The 21821-nt window shown below is 43.3% G+C and overlaps 1 protein-coding gene across 1 annotated transcript in view; it reads right to left on the reverse strand.

The window, feature by feature from the left end:
• The window catches only part of RAB4A (RAB4A, member RAS oncogene family), a 43015-nt gene extending 21975 nt beyond the window's left edge, over window positions 1-21040 (reverse strand). The window contains exon 1 of the mRNA XM_074373211.1: window positions 20617-21040. Coding sequence (XP_074229312.1) covers window positions 20617-20647 — 31 coding nt within the window. The 5' untranslated portion in view covers window positions 20648-21040. The remainder of the gene's footprint in view (window positions 1-20616) is intronic.
• Window positions 21041-21821: the final 781 nt, after the last annotated feature.

Below are 21821 nucleotides of genomic sequence, written 5' to 3' on the forward strand. Positions count from 1 at the left end.
AGTCTGAAGTTCAAATTTAAAAAACATGTGGAGTAAAATGATTATAAATCAATAAAAAATGTTTAAAAAATGTGGAAAATGAATCTTCAAGTCAAGAAATTTAAAATAATGGGATGCCTGGAAGAAGCAAATGCAGATCACTCTGGAAAGAAACACCCTCAGCCCGAGGTATAGAGGATTCCCACACTTACAGCTCCTCTGAAGATGAGCTCACAATCTAAAATTAAAAAACACTCAAGGGAACAGTCCATCTTCAATTAGTCAGCAATCCCAAAACATTAAACTTTCAAGAATCTGATTAAAAAAAGAACCTAAGAAACTATACTCAAGCTGATTAATACTGTAAAAAATAATTGAATCCATAAGAAAAGAATAAAGTGATATAAAAAGAGGTAGATTTCTAGAATGTGTCTAGAAATAAAAACTGCAGTCTTTAAAAATAAACAGTCAATAGGGGGCAGGGTGTAGCTCAAGTGGTAGAGCCCATGCTCAGCACCCAAGAGGTCCTGGGTTCAATCCCTAGTACCTCCTCCAAGCAGAAATCAATGAATAAACCTAATTACCTCCTCCTCATTAAAACAACACAAAACAAAACACAAACACCACAAGCAAAACGTGTGCTTTGAGATTGTTCCACAAATCTGTCTCATCCTTTAACAAATGCTGACATTATGAATCTTAGGTATCACTGAATTATAAATTTTAAAAAGTCAATAAATGAGTTAAAGAACAGAATTAACATGACTAAGGAGAAAATTAGTGAACTGGAATAGAGAATGAAGAAAATTACAAGGAGGCAGAACAGAGAATTGAAGAGAAATAAAATATGAGAATTTAAGTAACATGGAGGATTGGATTTGGCTTCCCAGTGCATATAAATGTTATGTTTACACTACGTTGTAGTCTGTTAAGTGTGCAGTAGTATTATGTCTTAAAAACCAATGTACATACTTTAATTAAAAAATACTTCATTGGTAAAAAACGCTAACCATCATCTGAACCCTCAGCAAGTCATAATCTTTTGGCCACAGTAACATTAAAGATCACTGATCACCATAACAACTATAATAATAATGAAAAAGTTTAAAATGTTGCAAGGATTACCAGAACATGACCCGGAGACGTGAAGTGAGCAAATGCTGTTGGAAAGATGGTGCCAGCAGACTTGTTCAATGTAGAGTTGCCGTGAACCTTCAATTTGTAAAAAATGCACTCTGTGAAGCACAAGGCATGGCTGTCAACGGATGTAAGGGTTTTATATTTCACTCAAACTGGTAAAATGATGATACCAGTAGACTGTGGTATGTATATACAGTCTAATACCCAGAGCGACCACTAAAACAACTATGCGAAGAGACAGACCCCAGAACATCAGGGAAACAGGTCATACTCAGAAACAGGTAAATCCATATGGTATCACTCATATATGGAATCGGAAAAAAAAGAAAAAAAAGAGGACACTAATGAACTCATCTACAAAACAGAAACAGATAACAGACTTAGTAAACAATCTTATGGTTATGGGGGAAAGAGGGTGGGAAGGGATAAATTTGGGAGTTTGAAATTTGCAAATGTTAGCCACTGTATATAAAAATATATTTAAAAACCTAAGTTTCTTCTGTATAGCACAGGGGACTATAGTCAATGTCTTGTAATGAAAAAGAATATGAAAATGAATATATGTATGTATATGCATGCCTGGGACATTGTGCTGTGCACCAGAGATTGACACATTGTAACTGACTGTACTTCAATAAAAAAATAGGTAAATCAAATGGAATTCTAAAAAATATTCTCATAAACCACAGAAAGATTAGAAAAAGAAAAGAGGGAAATAAAAAAACAGAATAGAAAGTAAAAATATAAAATGGAAAAAACAAATTTAATAGCTCAATACTTACATTAAACATAAACCATATAAATATACCAATTAAAAGACAAAGATTGGCAGGTCAGATGGAAAAACATGACCTGACTACATGCTGCCTCCAAGAAACTCACTTCAATTATGATTTCAGGCAGGTTGAAAATGAAAGAATGAAAAAAAATAATATCACGCAAATTTTAATCAAAGTCAATCATTATCATTATCAGATAAAACATGCTTTAGGGCAAAGAAAATGACCAGAGACAGAGAGGGTCACTGTATAATGATAAAAGGGTAAATCCCCCAATAGGATATAGGAATCCTCAATGTGTGCACTAAAAAATGGAGCTATAAAATAAGTCAAACTAAAACCTGACAGAACCGAAAGGAGAAACAGACAAGCCCACCATTATGGCTGTAAACGTCAACACCTCTCTCTCAACAACTGACAGAACTAGACAGAAATCAGCAAAGATACAGAAGAACTCAGCACAGTCAACCAACAGGTTTGAGTCAACGTTTATAGAACACTCCGCCCAACAAGAGCAGGGTACATATTCTTTTCAAGGTCCCATGGAACGTGTATCAAGGTAGGCCACACCCTGGGCCATAAAATAAACTTTAACAAATTTAAAATGATTGCAATCACAAAGAATGTGTTCTCCAACCACAATGGCATCAAGCTAGAAATCAGTAACATAAAGACAAAAGGAAAATCTCCAACTACTCGGATACTAACCAGGACACTTCTAAACAACCCATGATTTAAAGAGGGTCTCCTGGGAAATCGAAAACTGCACTGAACTGAATGGAAATGAAAATATAACTTATCAAGATTTGTGGGTTACAACTAAAGCAGTGCTGAAAAGAAAGTTCAGAGCACTACACGACTACATGCATATATTAGAAAAGAGGAAAAGTCTCAATTATCGAAGCACCTCAAAACCTAGCATAGGAAGAGCAAAATAAACATAAAACAAGCAGAAAGAAGGAAACCAAGAGCAGAAATCAATGAAACTGAAAACAGAAAAACAAAGAGCTGATTCCTTGAAAAGATCAATAAAATTGACAAACTCTAGCAAAACTGGTGAGCTGAAGGATGTGGGGGCTGATCAAGGAAAAGGGCATGACCTTGAGACGGTCACGGCACACACCTACCTTCGTCCGGGTAGCACCGTGACAACTTAGACAGGCTGCGTGGGAGGGGAGTCCCTCACGGCAGGAGGCCTTGCCGACAAGGTGCCCGGCGGGCAACAGGGCAAGGGGACACCTGGGGAGAAGAGCACCCCCTCCAAGGGGGCTTAACGTGTCCAGGTGACGTCGCTCGGCAGCATCTGCTGGAGGTCTGTGACAGCCCCAGAGCTTGCCTGATCAGAGGTGAGCAGACAGTGAGCGCGGCTTCACCGGGTATTCAAAGCAGGCAGCCACTTATGGCTAAAAATAATGATGTGCTTCTCTGGGCCGTATTTAAAGCAACTGAGTATGTAAGAATTTGAATCTGGCGCTGGCAGGCTTTGAACTAACGTCTCAGCTTGTTGGGGAGAAGAAAACCACAGAGGCGCCAATGTGCAGGGGCCACTGTTAACTCAGCGATGTAACAAACACTGACAGAAAAAAAAAAAAAAAAAGACAGCAAGTGAGGACACAAATAGCCAATGTCAAGGTGCAGCACTACAGACCCAGCAGGATGACAAAGGAGGAGCAATAACAGCTCCACACACTTTAATTTGACAACTTACAAGAGATGGACCCATTTTTTGAAAACGCAAAGTCCTACAACTCACCCAACATAAAACAGATCGCTTAAATAGTCCTATAACTATAAAGGAAACTGAATTTGTAATTCTAAAACTCACACAAAAGAAACGTTCAGGCCAGGATGGTTTTACTAGAGAATTCTACAGACATTTAAGAAAGAACCAACACCAATTCTATACCACGTCTTTGAGAAAACTGAAAAGGAGGGAACCCTTCCCTAGTCATTTTCTGAAGTTAGTATTTCCCTGATACCAAAGCCAGAAAAGGACAGTATTAAAGCAACACCAACCACAGAACAGTATCTCTCATGAACACTTAACAAAATATTAGCAAACAGAATTCAGTTTTATATATACATATAAATTATACACTATGACCAAGTGGGCTTTGTTTCAGAGATGAAAGGCTGGTTCAATATCTGAAAAATCAATCAATGCAATTACTCTATTGACAGGCTAAAAAGAAAAATCACATGGTCCTATCAACTGATGCAGAAGAAGCATTTCACAGAAATCAACACTCATTCATGATAAAAACTCTCAAAAACAGAAACAAAAAACCAGAAAGGAACTTCCTCAACTTGATAATGATCATTTAGAAATTTCTACAGCTAACCTTACACTGAATGGTGAAAAGACTGCTTTCTCCCTAAGACCAGAAACAAAGTAAGACTATCTGCTCTCACCACTCTTTTTTTCTTTTAAATCTGTTTTTATATATAGTGGTTAACATGTGCAAATCTCAACCCCCCAAATTTATGCCTTCCCAACCCCTTCCCCACCCCAGTAACCATAAGATCATTTACTATGTCTGTGAGTCTGTTTCTGTTTTGTAGAGGAATTCATTAGTATCCTTTTTCTTTCTTTTTTTCCTCTTTTTTTAGATTCCCCATATGAGTGATACCATATGGTATATTTCTTTCTCTTTCTGGCTTACTTCACTTAGAATGACGATCTCCAGATCCATCCATGTCACTGTAAATGGCATTATTTTATTCTTTTTTATTGCTGAGTACCATTGTATAAATATAGGCAACTTCTTTATCCAGTCATCTATCGATGGACATTTAGGTTGTCTCCATGTCTTGGCTGTTGTATACAGTGCTGCTGTGAACACTGGGGTGCATGTATCTTTCTGAATTAGAGTTCCCTCCAGATATGTGCCCAGGAATGGGATTGCTGGATCGTATCCCACCACTCTTATTTAATATCCCTGTTTGATATTAAATAAGAGTAAGGCATACAAAGTAAGGAAACAAAGGTACACAGATCAAAAAGGAAGAAATAAAATTGTTCCTATTGGCAGATAATGATTGTCTACAAAGAAAAATTGAAGGACTCTTAAAAAAAAAATAAAACCTCCTATCACTGGTAAGTGAGTTAAGCAAGGTCAAGACTGTAGGATATAAAAATCAATCGTATTTCTATATACTAACAACAAACACATCAGCATCAAGATTTAAAATATAATACCACTTATAATCACTGAAAAAAATGGCATAAATCTAACAAAACATGGGAAGGATTTCTATGCTAAAAACGACATAATGCTGATGAAAGAAACAAAAAAACCCCTCTAAATACATAGGAAGACACACTGTGTCCATGGATTAAAGACTGGACAAAGCAAAGATGCTAATTCTCTCCAAATTGATGCCTATGTTTAAGAAAATTTCCTATTTCTAGCAAGAGACTTTTTGGTAGATACAGATAAGATGATTCTAAAATTTATATGGAAAGACAAAGGAACTAGCATAGCAAAAACAACTTTGAAAAAGAAACAGTGGAAGGAATCACTTCATCTGACACAGTAATCACAACTGTGAGGGGTGAGCAGGGGGAGAGACACATTCATCAACGGAACAGCACAGAGAACTAAGAAACAGACCCACATTAATATGTCCAGCTGCTTTTGAAGGTGCAAAAACCATTTAATAGAAGAAAGTTAGCCTTTTCAACAAATGGTGCTGAAGCAACTGGACATCCACAAGGGGGAAGAAAAAGGGCCTTGACCTAAGCCTCATATCTTATGCAGAATTAACTGAAAATAGACCACAGACTTAAAAGGTACAACATTAATATAAAACTTTTAGGAAAAATAGGAGAAGATCCTCAGGACAAAGTAAAGAGGTCTGAGACTGGATTGGATGCCCCCCACCCCCAAAATCTATAAAAGGAAAAATTGATAAATTGGACTTCATCAAAATAGAAAACATTTGCTTTATAGAAAACTTTGTTAAGAGAATGAAAAGACAAGCTACAGACTGAGTGAAAAATCTGCAAAATATCCAATGTAGGACTAGCATCTAGAATATATATAAATTAATTTTTAAAAAAACCTCTCAAAACACAGTAAAAAAAAATTAAACAACCCATTTCTAGAACAAATAAATGAATTCAACAAGGTAGCAGGATACAAGATTAACATACAGAAATCTGTTGCATTTCTTCACAATAATAATGAAATATCAGAAAGTTAAAAAACAAATCCCACTTAAAATTGCATCCAAAAAAATACCAAGGTATAAACTTAACCAAAGAGGTGAAAGACCTATACACTGAAAAACACAAAAAATTGGAAAGGAAATTGAAGGTGATAACAAGAAATGGAAAGATATCTCATGCTCTTGGACTGGAAGAATTAATATTGTTAAAACGACCATACTATCCAATCTACAGATTAATGCAATCTCTATCAAATTACCTAGGACAGTTTTCACAGAACTAGAACAATTATCCTAAAATTTATATGGAACCACAAAAGACGCAGAATTGCCAAAGCAATCCCGAGGAAAAAGAACAAAGCTGGAGAAATGACCCTCCCAGACTTCAGACTGTACTATAAAGCTATAGTAATCAAAAGAGCATGGTATTGGCACAAAAACAGACATATCGATCAGTGGACTAGAAATAAACCTACAGTCAATCAATCTATGACAAGGGAGGCAAGAATATACAATGGAGAAAAGACAGTCTCTTGAACAAGTAGGGTTGGAAGAGCTGGACAGCTACAAGTAAATCAATGAAATTAGACGCCTTCCCACCACATACAAAAATAAACTCAGAATGGTTTGAAGACCTGCAAATGGCCAACAGGCACATGAAAAGATGCTCAGCATCACTGCTCATCAGGAAAATGCAAATCAAAACCACACGACATGACACCATAAATCTCCTAGAAGAGAACATAGATAAAACACTCTCTGACACAAATGACAGCAATATTCCCTTAGAGCAGTCTCCCCAGGCAGAGAAATAAAAACAAACAAATGGGACCTAATCAATCTTAAAGCTTTTGCACAGCAAAGGGAACCATCAACAAAATGAAGAGACAACCTATGGAATGGGAGAAAATATTTGCAAATGATGTGACCAACAAGGGCTTAATTTCCAAAATGCACAAACAGCTCATACAACTCAATAACAAGAAAGCAAACAACATAATCAAAAATAGGCAGAAGACCTAAATAGACATTTCTCCAAAGAAGACATACAGATGGCCCACAGGCACACAAAAAGATGCTCAGCGTCACTGATCATCAGGAAAATGCAAATCAGAACCACAGTGAGGTACCACCTGACACTGGTCAGAATGGCCGTCATCAAAAAAGTCTACAAATAACAAATGCTGGAGAGGGTGTGGAGAAAAGGGAACCCTCTTACACTGCTGGTGGGAATGTAAATTAGTGCAGCCACTATGGAGAAGAGTATGGAGGTTCCTCAAAAAACTAAAAATAGGGCTATGATATGATCCAACCATCCCAATCCTGGGCATATATACAGAAAAGATGAAAAAAGCCTCTAATTTGAAAAGACACATGCATCCCAATGTTCACAGCAGCACTATTTACAAGAGCCCAGACATGGAAATAACCCAAGTGCCCATCAATAGATGACTGGATTAAGAAGATGTGGGATACACACACACACACACACACACACACACACACACACACACACACACACACACACACACAGAGGAATATTACTCAGCCATAAAAAAGAATGAAATAATGCCACTGCAGCAACATAGAGAATATTAAGTCAGATGGAGAAACACAAATATTATGTGATATCACTTATATATGGAATCTAAAAAATTATATAATGAATGTATATACCAAACAGAAACAGACTCACAGACATAGGAAACAAACTTATGTTTACCAAAGGGGAAACGGAGAGGGGGAGGGATAAATTAGGAGTATGGAATTAGTAGATATAAACTACTATATGTAAAATAGAAAAGCAACAAGGATTTACTGTAAAGCACAGGGAACTATATTCAATATCATGTAATAACCTACACTGGAAAATAATCTGAAATATATATATAACTGAATCACTTTGCTATACAACTGAAACTAACAAAATATTGTAAATCAACTGTAATTCAACAAAAAAATTAATTACAAAATCAAACAACCCAAGTAGAAAATGGGCATAAGACATGAAGAGACATTTCACTGAAGAAGATAACACATGTGGCAAATGAGCATGTGAAAATATGTTTAAGATCGTTAGCCAACTAAAAAAAATGTTAGCCAATAAATTAGGGAAATGTAATTTAAAACCATACTGAGGTGTCACTACACACCTATCAGAAAGGCTAAAATAAAAAGTAGTGACAACACCAAATCCTGGCGAGGATGCACAGAAATTAGATCACTCCTACACTGCTGGTAGAAATATAACATGGTATAGCTAATCTGGAAAATTGACAGTTTCTCAAAAAAAACTAAACATTCAACCACCATGACTGAGCAACTGCACCCCTAGGCATTTATCCCAGAAAACTGAAGACTTAACGATCACACAAAACCCTGCCCATGAACGTCTGCAGTAGCTTTATTTGTCATAGCCCCGAACTGCAAACCACCCAGATGTTCTGCAACAGGTGACTGGTTAAACAAATGAGTACGTTCATACCAAAGAATGATAATACTCGGCAATAAGTGAGTAGGGAGTGAACTGCTGCTACAAGCAGTAAGCCGGATGGCTCTGCAGAGAATCACGCTGCGTGGAAAAGTCAATCCTGAAAGATTACGCACTGCGTGAGGCCATTTACAGAACACTCCTGAAACAAAGGAATTACAGAAATGATGAACAGATCAGTGGTTGCCCGGGGCTAAGGAGGTGGGGGGAGCAGGGAGGAAGAGTATGTGTCTCCAAAAGGGCACAGGAGAGATCTTTGTGCTGATAGAAGTGATCTGTGTCAGTAGCCGGGGCAGCATCAGTATCCTGGTTGTGATGTCATGACAGTTCTGCAATGTGACCACTGGGGAAAACAGAGTAAAGGGCACATGAGATCTCTGTTCTTAAAACTGCCTGTGAATCCATGATGATCTCAGAAAGTTTTATAAAAATTAGAAGAATAGGTGATGTTATCAGACAATGACTGTAAGTTTACTACACACATTCAAACAGAAAGGATTACCAAAGGATGTGCTTCAAGGGGGAAACGGTACCCAGAAGGAAGGAGCAGCAGGTGAGGCACCAGGCTGTGCATCCTGGTATTTTTCTGTCTGGAAATATCTGAGCTTGGTTGACACAAATAAAACCAAGCACCCCAGTGGGCAATCACATTCCCCGTAGGTGACAAGGATCCAACTTTATGAAGAGGTTCAGTTAAACTCCTCCTGCTGATGAGGGAATTTGGATTTCACAGCCCTCCTTGGAACCGAGAGCCAGGAGACGGATCTACAAAACCTGACGTTCTCTCCTCGGGGTGTGAGGCTCGCTGGTTTTTTACAGCAGTGAGGCTCTCACACACCACGCCCACATCTGTGATTCCGGTACAAAATGCACCAGTTATACTGACTTATTTTGTTTTTAAAATCTGTGGGATTTTTTCTTTCTTTTTCTCTTTCCTTTCTTGAAGTTGAAATGACATACACATTGCACATCATGTATATATGTCACGTGTACAGTGCTTAACAGCTACAAAAAGTCTTCAGAGGAGCAGGTACACAGTCATACGACAGAGCAATGAATGGAGGGCTGTGCAAGATACATTGCTAGGTTGTATAAGATAGTTTAAGTATGAACTACTTAAACAATTGTGTCTACTTTAATTGGTTTTGATGTTGTTTCATTATAGCGGATGTTAATTTGCTCAAAATCACCAAGAAATTTTTTGCAACCAAATTATGATAATTACATTCACCTGACGAGGGTGTCCTCGGAAGGAATGCAGCTTCAGGGCGGGGGAAAGAGCATATCCCCAAATAGAAAATCTAAACCAGCTACACGCTACTACGCTATTTTTCATTCTGCATGAGAAATGTTAAATGAGACAAAAGAAATGGTATCAAATAATTAGAAATCAGTCTTGGGCAAAAGTCAGCCATTCAGGAATACAGACAAAAAATATAGGTCTGGAAAAAATGGCTTCCATTGAAATAGGTAACACAAAGCCGAAGCATTAACTCCAGGGGAGAAACCTCATTTGAAACTTACTGACTTGTTTTCACACTCATTTCAAGCCACGCTGAGTTTCCCAGACCCCAGCTGAGTGGTGGCATGTGCTAAAGTCAGACTGAGCTCCAGCCACAACGACAACCGCCGACAGTGGGAACCCGGCCAGAAAGTGTGTTGAAGAGCACAGTATGTTTGCTCAACAACTGACAGTCAGCGATGACCTTCAGCCTTGAGGGAAGCTCAGTCCGAGGGAGTACACCAGATGACCTTTGCCTTTGTAGCTTCTCCCACAAGATTCCCAAAGGTCAGAGAAGGAGCAAAGGCAGATGGCCTTGACTGCAGGATTCATTCCACGCAGTTCACTTCCTGGCAGAAACGGTGCAGGGACAGTGGAGCCATCTGAGAAGGTTCCTTGGTTTCTGGCTTAGGGAAGCAGCTCCTTCGTGACACTGCTAACTGAGATAAGAAATACTGAGGGTTCTGAGGACGTGTCCATTTTGTGACAAGATACTGAGCGCAGATCCAGAGAGATGAAAGATCAAACACCTGTGACCCACGGGGGAGATCGGGAAGCAGTTCCTATAAGGGCTGGCTGTGAAGAGCGGTTAAGTTACAGAGGCTGCAAAGGCCTTGGCTGCACCCATTGGCGCCCCGAGTACAACCAGGTCCACGCGAGGGGGGCCGAGAGCGGTCAGCCCAAGAGCTGAGGAAGTGACACGCCGCAGGTAAAAAGCACTGCCGACTCTCAGCAGGACCCTGGCTGTGATGGAAGGAGATGGGGCCGGAACGGAGGGTGTGGTGCGGACGGCCAGCAGACAGGAAGGTACCAGCAGAAAAAGAAAGGGATGCTTGGGGACAGGAGTTTCTGAGACTTGAGAGATGAGGTCTGAGGCGGAAGGTAGACCTTAGTCTCAGAAACGAAGAGAGACCTCCTTTCTCATACTGAGCGGGACCCCGAGGGGTCCTCCCTGGTACAGATCGTTCTGTGTTCCCTGTTTCCTGTTTGTAGGAAATAGGCTTCATTCCGCCTCCTTCATCTTCCCTGAGTTCCGAAGGGCAGACTCAAACAGGAGCTAATCTGGGAAGGGAGGGAGTGCAGAGACAGGGGAGGAGCAGTGCAGCCTTGGGGCAAGGTCCCAGGTCCTCCTTAAGGCCCCACCCCTCTCTGGCCCCCAACCCCTGCTTCTTGTTTCTGGCTGGGCAGAATCTTTGGAGATGGTTTTTTGGAGAGGGCAGGGGAGACACTGGGTCCACCAGATTGCCAGCATGCTGATTCAAAGTAACTTTCTTTTTTGTTACCAAGGCTGCTGTCCCCAGGATTATACCCCTACCCCTCCTTTGAATAGAAACCAATTACTCTTATCTAAGTCTCAGGAAGCTGCTGCAAAGAGAAGAAACAAGAACTGGTTAGAACCAACTGAGCCCAAGATGGCAGAGGATCTGACTTCCAGTGGAGCCTCAAGCACACTGCAGTGTATGAGCTGCTAAACGACACACCCACCAGCGCCATGACAGCAACAGGAAAAGCCCGTACAAGCATGGAAGACAGGGCAATTGGCTCCATCACACCCAGATGGAAGACATGAGGACAGAAGCCTCCCATGAAAGTCCACATGGCCCAGCCTGGAGCTGTCTCGACGGGCCATCTCGGCTGCTGGCTCCCCGCTCCAGCGCTTTCCTCTTCCCTGCTCCAACGTTTTCTTTCCTTTTCCTCTTCTGAAGCAATAAAGCAGTCATTCACTTTGTCCCTCTGCCTCTGCTGTGAGCCCTTTCACATCTGGCGGCAAGGACCCACACTTTGGTGGGCCTCTTCCTAATTTCAGGGTCCTTGTATCCGCTATCATTTCTTCTGAGACAACAGGAAAAGGGTTAAGGTTAAGCCTGGAGGTAAATACAGGTTGGAGAAGGGGAGGGGAGGAAGGGGCATGTCCTGGAGGTGAGACAAAAGGCTTGAAGAGATTAGTGAAAGTATAAAACAGCAGACATGGAGAAAAAGTGAGATGGCCAGGATAGGAAAAAGGACTGCTAAGTATTACTGTGTGCCGCAGAGACCAGGAATCCACAGCGACCTCCATCTAAAGGGAGCTTTGTCTGCACAGCGGCAGGCAAGGCGGGCGGCTGGGAGGCCGGGGTCAGGATCTGCAGAGCGTGTGCAGCTGAAGGAGGAGGAAGAGGTGGACGGAGAGGCGGCGGGTGTCACACCCGGAGAGGGAGCAGCTCATGGCCTGAAAAGGGGAGTGGGGGGCTCTTGTGGGGACGACATGGTGCCAAGTACTTAGTGTGGATTATTCTAACTTCCCCCTCTACCGAGAGATTAGCATTGTAATTCAGGCCAACACACCAATGGTTTCTCAATAAGGGAAGATTTCCAGGTACAACGGAAACAGAATAATAGGTAAATATCAGAAGACTCTTACTCAGAGATACTGATCTGAAAGCTCCTTTAGTCACATGAAATAACCCTGCTCAACGAGGGAAAATTAACTTTATTACTCAATAATGCATACCGGAAGAAATACAGAGATGGGTCACTTTTAGCTCATGCTTTCCCAGTTGTGAACAATTAAAGGAACTGGTTTTAATATCAATTTTACCAATAACGTTTGATCAGTCAACATCTAGACTAAGGTCTCTGCATTTTAATATTAAAAGGGAATCCAAAATAAGGGCTTCGTTCTCATACAGGTAGAGCATCCTAGTTTACGTACATACTCATGACAAAACTACTCAAGGTGCTAACTTATGAAAAGTGGGGAAAGAGCAATGGTCACCAAATAACCAGCTTCCACTTTCCCTCCAAAGCAGCATCGCGGTCAAAGCGGTTCTGTGAATGGCAGTCTTCAAAGCACCCAATATTTTTTATCAGATTCACAAGACAGTAAGAGCTAAGATCAAATGCAAGTATACTGTGTCTGCAAGATAACAAGAGAGATTTTGATCTTTCCGAGAAGACGAGGGACTCTAACCGGTACGTGCCCTAGGCGGAGAGCCCGCAGCTGTGCTGCGCTGACCGCGTCCTCGCTGCAGGAGGGGGTGAGGAGGACCGCCGAAGTCCGTCACCTACTCTAGGAAGACCACCAGCTGGTGCCGACACGTTCAAACCGCAGTGCGGCCGACATTTTTGGAGACTAGAGGAGATGTTATTGCAGAAGTTGTCTGCCCAACAGCCATTCTCCCAAGAGGCCTAAGTATCTAGGGGGACATGACCCCCAGCGCTCCGGGACAGGTGCTGGTTACTGTAAACCAATTATGGTCATTCCCAGCCCCCTCCTCCCTGGATCAGAAAGAAACACAGGATCGGCCTAATCAGTGCGAGGCATTCCTCCGGCCCCGTAACTGCTCCAGGGCGGGCATCTGACCTAACACGGCCTGAACAGACTGGGAGGGAGGACTTTATTTCATAAACAAGGAAGGGCACCCAGCTGACAAACAGTAGCTGTTTTATGACTCGGAGAGGGTGAGGGATGAGGCTAATGCTGCCAGAGGAGAGAGGCGGGAAGACCTCAGGTCCCTGCTGGCACAGCTGAGCTTCTGCACCAACGAGCCCTGGAACCTCGTCTACAGGTATCCCCTACGGTGGGCGGAATTAAAAAAAAACTGGGGGGGTCGGAGGTAATTAGGTTTACTTACTCATTCATTTTTGGAGAGGGTACTGGGGATTGAAGCCAGGACCTTGTGCACGCCTAGCACACGCTCACCACTGAGCTCTGCCCTCCCCCACAGCATTTGAGTTGGGTTTCCTGTCACCTGCAGCTGGAAACCCTCCACCTGATAAAATGACCGCAAGAACTAACCATGTAGTATCTATCAAACAGAAATCTCCTTGAAGCATAATTTTAAAAATATTTTATTTTTGGTCACGTAGAGTCAGTTTATAGTCAGAAGGTGGTTTAGTAAACATGGATTTAGAACTAGAAGAGCTCATTCAACAAATATTTACTTAATAACTACCAATAACTACTGGGCATCTGAATGTTTGGTAAGCAGATTCAGGTTGCCTGATGTCTGCCCCCAGGGCAGGGCGCTCAGCTCCCCAAAGTGCCTGACGGGCACACTCGCCTCTGGGCTCTTGTACCCCCAGACTGACCAGCTTCCATCAACCAGTTCTCTCGGTAGGTACAGAACTACATTCAACCAGGCAGCGGTCAAGGGCTGCAGCCCCCGGAGCGGAGCAAAGGCACCTCTGCCCTGCGCTGGGGGCTGGTCTCAGATGTGACTTCTCAGAGGGCTGTCCATTTTCATAAAGGACGCTCATGTGACCGCTTTAGTTCAGACAACACAGTCTGTGGAGAGGTGTTCATTAGATTTGCATTTATATAACACACAATATAAAAAACTGTTCGACTTCTACCATAAAGACAAGAATTAAAGTACATCCTCAAGTTGGGTGTCCTTTTCATCCTGGCTTTTTGCTTCATATTCTGTAACTGAGAGGATAATACACCCCCTCCCAAGCAGAATCAGACCAAAGGCTTGCCCAGCACTCCCTGATGGCTGTAGTCAGGAACGGGTCGGGAAGCCACGTGAGCGGTCCCCTGCTTTCAAAGAGCTTGCGGTCTAGGCTTGAAAGAGATGTGCTTTGTCACAATCGGGAGTTGACTGAAGTGCAAAACAGATCTGCCAAGTCCCTGCAGCAAAGATGGGGTGTTTATTTTATGAGGACTCCTGTAATAACCAGCGTAAGCAAGTGAACTAAAGCCACAGTACTGTAACTGAGTGAGCACACCTTAGTAATAGTCTTAATTACATAATATTTTTAATTACAACAAAAGAGGGAGAGAGGCTGTGTTTTTAAGTTCCCAGTTTCTTTTCTGGAAGATTAAACATTCATATTTGAAAAATGATAAACCTCCCTCTAAAATATACCCTCTTTTTTTATCTTCATTTTTTATTGAAGTACAGTCACTTACTGTGTGTCAGTTTCTGGTGTGCAGCACTGTGTCCCAGTCTTGCATACACATACATATATTCGTTTTCATATTTTTTTTTTTTTGTTAGGGAGTGGTAATTAGGTTTATTTATTTATTTATTTTTTTGGAGGAGTGACTGGAGATTGAACCCAGGACCTTGTGCATGCTAAAGCAGACGTCCTACCATTTGAGCTATATCCTCCCCCACCTCATCCTCTTATTCATAATTTACTAGCACTTTATGAATAGTATCCTCCCCCATATCTAACTATCATCAGCTGCTTTTTAAGACTTCTTAAATGCCAGAAACACAGCCCATGAGAAAGAAAGTATTAAAAGACAAAGATTACTAAGTGTTGTCATACAAGCATTCACCAATCTGAGTCGAGGAGGGTTGCATTTGGCTGTGGCAGAATAACAAAGGATGAGTCCTCCACGTATCATATCGGCACTATCAGGGATTTATTTATATTGGCCAAATCTCTCTCAACATGAACTTACGTTTGCTTAGAAAGCTTAGCAGGGATTACAAGGGAAGGTGATTTGCAGACAGCGTTAATTTGACTGACGTGTTGCGTTGCAGTGAGCTACCCTTTACATCTGCCTTACTTTACCCAGCCTTTAAATGATAATACCCTGCACGTCATTCTAGCTTTTGATCCATATTCACAGCTGCAGAGAAGCAGAAGTCAAGTGTTCTTCAAACGGAATTCAGTCTGTTCCCAAGATTAGGCCAGCAGAGAAAGCAGTGACGTCCAAAGACAAGTTACAGGATGCAGAAGAGCCAAAGGTTTTCCCTCAAATTATTTTTACTGGCAAATATTCTAATGGAGTTATTAGAATGGGAAATAAACCCTAATTACATCAGTCTGACTAATCTCTAAAGGATGGTTTAAGAGAAGAAATGAGAGAAACAGCAGCAGCTCCCTTCTCACTCCAAAGAAATATTCAGAGTAAAGATACGATATCTCTTATATGTGGAATCTTTAAAAAAAAAAAAAAAGACACAAATGAACCTATTTACAAACCAGAAACAGACTCACAGACGTAGAAAACAGACTACGGTTACCAAAGGGGAAAAGGGAGGGGAGAAGGCATAAATTGGGAGTTTGGGATTAACATACACATACTACTATACGTAAAATAGACAAACAACAAGGCCCTACCATATAGCACAGGGAACTGTAGTCAATATCTTGTAATAACCTATCATGGAAAAGAATCTGAGGGAGTATATATATGTGTATAATTGAATCACTTTGTTGTACATTTGAAACTAACGCAACATTGTAAATCAACTATACTTCACTAGAAAAGAGATCCTCTCTCAGGCAATGGGCACATGAGAACAACAGGAGATCAGAAAGCAGCAGTGGGTAATCAGCTAGGTTTGGGACATATATTAGGATACCCCTAGGCCATCCAAAACGAATAGTGAGGAAGCTGAAGACAAGATATTTATCTTGAGGAACTGACATGACTAACATATTTAGGAGACTTCAGAGAAAGGCAAGTGACAGGCAAGGACTGGAAGGCTTTGTAGTTCAAATGCTCAAGAGAAATGATCATAAACTTTTGATTTTCCAAAGAACAACGTTTTCCTAGTTCTATGGCATGGAGGCATTAATATAGTATAGTGTCTTTCTTGTTGTTGCTGTTGTTTTGTTGTTGTTTATTTGTTTTTGGAGGCGGAGGTAACTGGGTTTTGCTTATTTATTTAGAGGAGGGACTAGGGATTGAACCCAGGACCTTGTGTGTGCTGAGCATGTGCTCTACCACTGAGCTGTATCCTCCCCCCACGTATAGTGTCTTGAATGCAATCGTGGTCCCTGGAACAATAGCACCCACATGGCCTGGGAGCTGGTCGGGTGCGGAGCCGACCGTGCTGAACTGGAATCTGCACGCCAGGGGGCTCGGGGCACAGTCACTGGAGAAGCACAGTTGTAGTGTTCCCCAAACTTTGGTCCTTGTTTCACCAATTTTCAATGAATGGGAAAAAAATGAGTACAATCATTTAAAACGACACATTCATTCAACCCAGAGAAATGTCCTTTATTCTGATACGGTATGCTTCCTTTGCTGATGTTTTTTACATGCCTTGTCCAAAGAAATTAAGTAATGGCACTTTAGGTGACTCCCTAACAGCAAGGTTTTTACACTTTACTGGAACCAGGTGACTCTGAAGATGTCATCTCCTTTGCCTGGAATACCCTCCTCACTCCACCTTGCCTTACCAAGCCTCCATTTCTCCCTGAATCATATTTTGACTACAGAAGCTTACACATTAGTTTCCTATGACTGCTGTAACGAAATACCACAAACCGGGTGGCTTAAAAAAGAAATTTATTGTCTCAACGGATCTAGGCTAGAAGTCCAAAGTCAAGGTGTCAGCAGGGCCATGTTCTCTGAAGACTCCAGGGAAGGACCCCTCCTTGCCTCTTCCTAGCTTCTGGCGGCTGTCAGTCATCCTTGGTGACCCCTGGCTTTCAGCTACATTACTTCAACCTCAGCCTGTCTTCACATTTCACTTCCCCTGCGTGTGTCTAAGTCCAAATATCTCTCATCTTATAAGGACCCCACTGAATGAGAGCTCACCCTAATCCAATATGACTTCATCTTAATGTGATTACATCTGTAAAGACCCTATTTCCAAATAAGGTCACATCCACAGGTTACGTGGGGTTAGACCTGAATGTACCTTTCGGAGGACACAACTCAACCCACAGCAGCCTACAGTGATACATTTTTAAAAGAAAATATCCTGATAGTTCTCAAAATGATGTGGTAAGCGCTATACTTTCAAAATAAAGCACAAAATAAAAATATTAAGAGTATATTGTAATCAAAGCTACAATTTGTGTTCTTACTTCATAAACTGCTGTTACTGTAGAAGGCATCGATTCCAATGGGCACAGAGATTTGTCTGAGATTTTTCCTCACTCTTCAACTGCCAGCATCTTCTACATCACTTATACTTTTTAGCTCTTTTCTGAACGTCCCTGCTTGCTATCACCTACTTGATTTGTTAGTTTTCTCTCTCACATCTTGGAATCACAAATTCTTTAGGGCCAATCTGTGATCTCCCAAGTCTCAGATGGCTGGAGCCCCTCGGGAAGCCCCAAGCCATTCTAACTGGCCGGGGCTTTGAGAAAGTTCTGAATCAAACAAGATTTGGGAAACACTGTTTCAGTTTAGGGATATTCGGACTGACGATTTTCAATCAGGAACCTATATGTTCAAGATTTCACTTTTTGTATTACAATATTATATAAAGTATTACATAACATACAGTATTCACGTGGCTCACGGTTTCAGAGCAGCAAAATGTGGAACACTAATCAGTCAATGGAAGGTGAAATACTGTTTAATATGCTGAAAAGCAGTGTTGATCCAGCACGTTACAGTACACTGTCAACATTGGTTCTTTATTTTTCATCATATCCCTGTCAAGCTACAGAGACTCCTTTTCCGGAAGAGAGAACATAAGCACAGGGCACAAAGGAGTTTAAAGATTAGGCAAACATTCCTTCACCAGCTACTAACAGGCAAACGCCCAGGAGGAGGGAACTGGACTGTTTTACTTTGTGGAAACAATATTGTGCAAATATGTCAATGGTAAGTGAAGGTGACAGCTTAGGACTTGGTTTGAGGTGACTTATTTTGGGTTGGCACTTTCAAAGTACCACACTTGCTCTTTCTAAAACTAATTTTTTTTACTAATTCTGTTTAATTTCCTCTATTAGAGGAAAGGATTAAATTCAGTTAGTGAAAGGTAAAAATATATTTGGAAGGTATCATGAAATAAGCATACTAAAGGCCAAAGTCTGAGGAACAGAATTGAATCAGTCAATCCATGATGCTCCGTGAACTCCATCTGAAGTGGAGATGCCATATTGCATCAAGGCTATCGTTTCATATAAGACAAAAGAAACATAAAAGCTCTGTTTTCCAGTCCTTCTCACTAATTTAGAAACCCTACTTGGTTTCTTTCAAAAAATGGTGGGGGAGGAGGAGGTAAGTAGGTTTATCTGTTTATTTACCATTATTTTTGCTGGAGGGACTGGGGATTGAACCCAGGACCTCGTGCATGCTAAGTATGTGCCCTACCACTGAGCTCTACCTCCCCAGCCCCAAGGCTTGGTTTCTTACTTGAACTTTCCACCTCTCCTTGTGCTCCTGATCCGGGTCAGAGAAAAAAAAAAAAAAAAAAAAAAAAAAGCATGGGGTAAGGAGCTATTGAAAATAAAGAAAAAGCAAAAGCAGAGTGAAAATCTGCTGGAGAAATGGGTTTTCTTTACAAAAAAATCTGACTGTGGTCTCCACAGAGAGAGAGCACGTGGATGCGACCCGCTATAGCTTTAGCTCTGACAGCGCTGACCCTTACAGGCCAGGGACTTTTTGTAGGGTTTCCTAAGCGTTCCAGGAACAGGTGTCCTGCTCCCAGTGTCACCAAGAGGCAGGTACCAGACCCAGGAATGGCTGAAGGTGGAGCAAATGCGCCCCTCTGAGGAGAAGGACCCTCTCCCAGGGGCTGTGGGTCTAAACCACACTCCCCTTCCAAGAAAGGAACTCTGAACTCCTCAGGGCCTGGGCAGGTGCTGACTGGTTAATGCCTCCCCAGGCCAGGTCTGGGTCAGGTTTCTTTCCAACATACCTTCAGAGACCACATTCCTTCAGAACTCTACCTGGGTTTTTAATCAGTCATTACTGTCGTAACTGGATTAACACTGTATCCCCCACCGGACTGTAAGCTCCCTGAGTCCATCCAGAGCAGTGCCTGTCGTATACCCCGACTTGTCAGAGCACCATGCCGGCCCAGAAAGCCATTCACACCTCTCTGTTGACCGGCAAGGAGCAGCACGCCAGGACAAACGGAGGAGACATGACTGATCTGACAAGAAGTACACAGTTTTGAACTTGAGCCTCCCTTTGGGACTGGAAAAATCCAAATCAGACCTAATCAGAGACTGCACACATCTGAAAGGGTGATTCCAGACTGGCAAACACCTCCTCCACCCTGAGACAGAGCAGAGGTGTACTGTATTGTTTATTTTTTTTTTTTTACCATGTAGGACTAAAGCAAAAACAAAACACACAGTTTATGAATTGGGGAGGCTTTTTCGTTTATTCAAAAAAAAAAAAAATCTCTGTGGAGCACCTCCCGGTGTGGGTGCTACAGAGGAAGCAAAGGTTAAGCAGCCCGGGCTTTGCTTCCCAGGTGTTTATGATCTTAAAAAGCCATGTTTGAAAACAGCCATAATGCAACCTGGAAAGGTCTCCGGAGGAAAAAATGGATTAAACCGCCTATCGATAACTGCTCGTCTGTAATCCCAGTGCAAAGAACAGAATTCCAAACTGCAACAGTCGAGGAGCACACTGAAATGCAGGCGTCGCCCTAAGTCCTTCACATCCCTCGCTGGGGACAATATCGCAGATGAAAGTCGAATTGGCTTCCCAAGCCCTGAGCTACTGAAATCAGACTAAGAAAGGAAAACCCTACGGGCGTAAAGAAAAATCAAGAGGAAACTTGGAGCAGCAGATCACGTACGCGGGCTACACAGAGCGCGGCCCGCGCCCCCCGCACCCCGAGCCCCCCGCCCCGCCCGCGCCCCGCGCCCCGATCCCCCGGCCCCGGCCCCCGCCCGCCCGCCCGCCCTCGTACCGTAGGTCTCGGACATGGCCGTCTGCGACATCTTGGGAGCGGCACCGCCTCTCGCCGGCGCACCGGCTGCAGCTGTGGCCGGGCTGGCGGCAGGGGAGGCCAGGGTCGTCCGCCGCGCCTCGGTGCGGAACGGCGAGGGGCAGGGGACCCGAGGAGGGAGGGGCCCGCGGTCCCCACGGCAACTGCCGGCCACCCCGCGGCTGCGGCCCTGCCGGACTGCCGGCTCCGCGCAGGCGCACGGCCGCCGCCCCCCCCCCCCCCCGCCGGTCAGGACGCGGGGGAGGGGAGGGGGAGGAGGAGAAGAGGGGGCCCGAGGCCCGGCCCCCGCCGGTGGTCGCGCTTGCGCTCTGGGGCCGGGCGGGTCGGACCAGGGGGCGCAGGGACGCCCGAGCGGGCGCGCGAGGAGGGCGGGGCGGGGCGGGGCGGGGTGCGGGCGGGTGCGGAGACCCGGGCGGGCGGAGGGGTGCGGCTGGCCCAGCCCGGGTTGCAGGGCCGGGGAGGGGCGGGCGGTCCAAAGGCTGGCGGGTGACGGAGGGCTGGGGCAGCGGGGTCCAGCTCTCGGGCAGAGGAGGCAAAGTGCCTGCACTGGGGAGGAAGACAGTCCTTTGCCAAGTTGGTCCGACTCAGTAAAGACTTGGTCGTCATTGTTTGGGGCTCTCAGCCAGGAAAGGACTCCTTTAAGCTGTAATGACCAACCCAGGAACGCGGTGAATGTGTAACCAGAAGGCAGTGGCCCCAGGTGTGCAGGCAGAGGCCAGCCCTGCGGGCGGGGAGGCAGGCTTACCTGCCGGGAGACTGAGCTTCCACCCTGAACCTGCCAGGCCCTCCGGTGGCGCGGAGCTGGTGCCTGGGGAAACCTGACAGAAGCCTGTAGACACCGGCCCCTCTGCACCCCACCTTGGGGAAATGTGGCCAGTGGGCAGGAAGCATCTCTTGGCGTTCGGCTGCGGATGCATTTCTAAGGGTAGGAGTCATTGGTTGAATATTTTGACTTAAAGAGCGCAGCTGAATTCAGAATTTCCTGTTGCACTTGTGAAGATAAACGTTTACTGGGAAGAGAATTTTGGTAGGGATTTTGCTCCATTGGAACATGATCAGGGCAACGTGGTATCTTAAAAGACCCAACCTTGTTCAAAAGACATAGTGGAATACTAAAAATATGCCTTGGCTAAGCTCCCAGGTGACTTGGACTGTGGGGTAAATGC

This window comes from Camelus bactrianus, chromosome 11 (assembly GCF_048773025.1).
Source record: "Camelus bactrianus isolate YW-2024 breed Bactrian camel chromosome 11, ASM4877302v1, whole genome shotgun sequence".
Lineage (NCBI taxonomy): Eukaryota > Metazoa > Chordata > Mammalia > Artiodactyla > Camelidae > Camelus > Camelus bactrianus.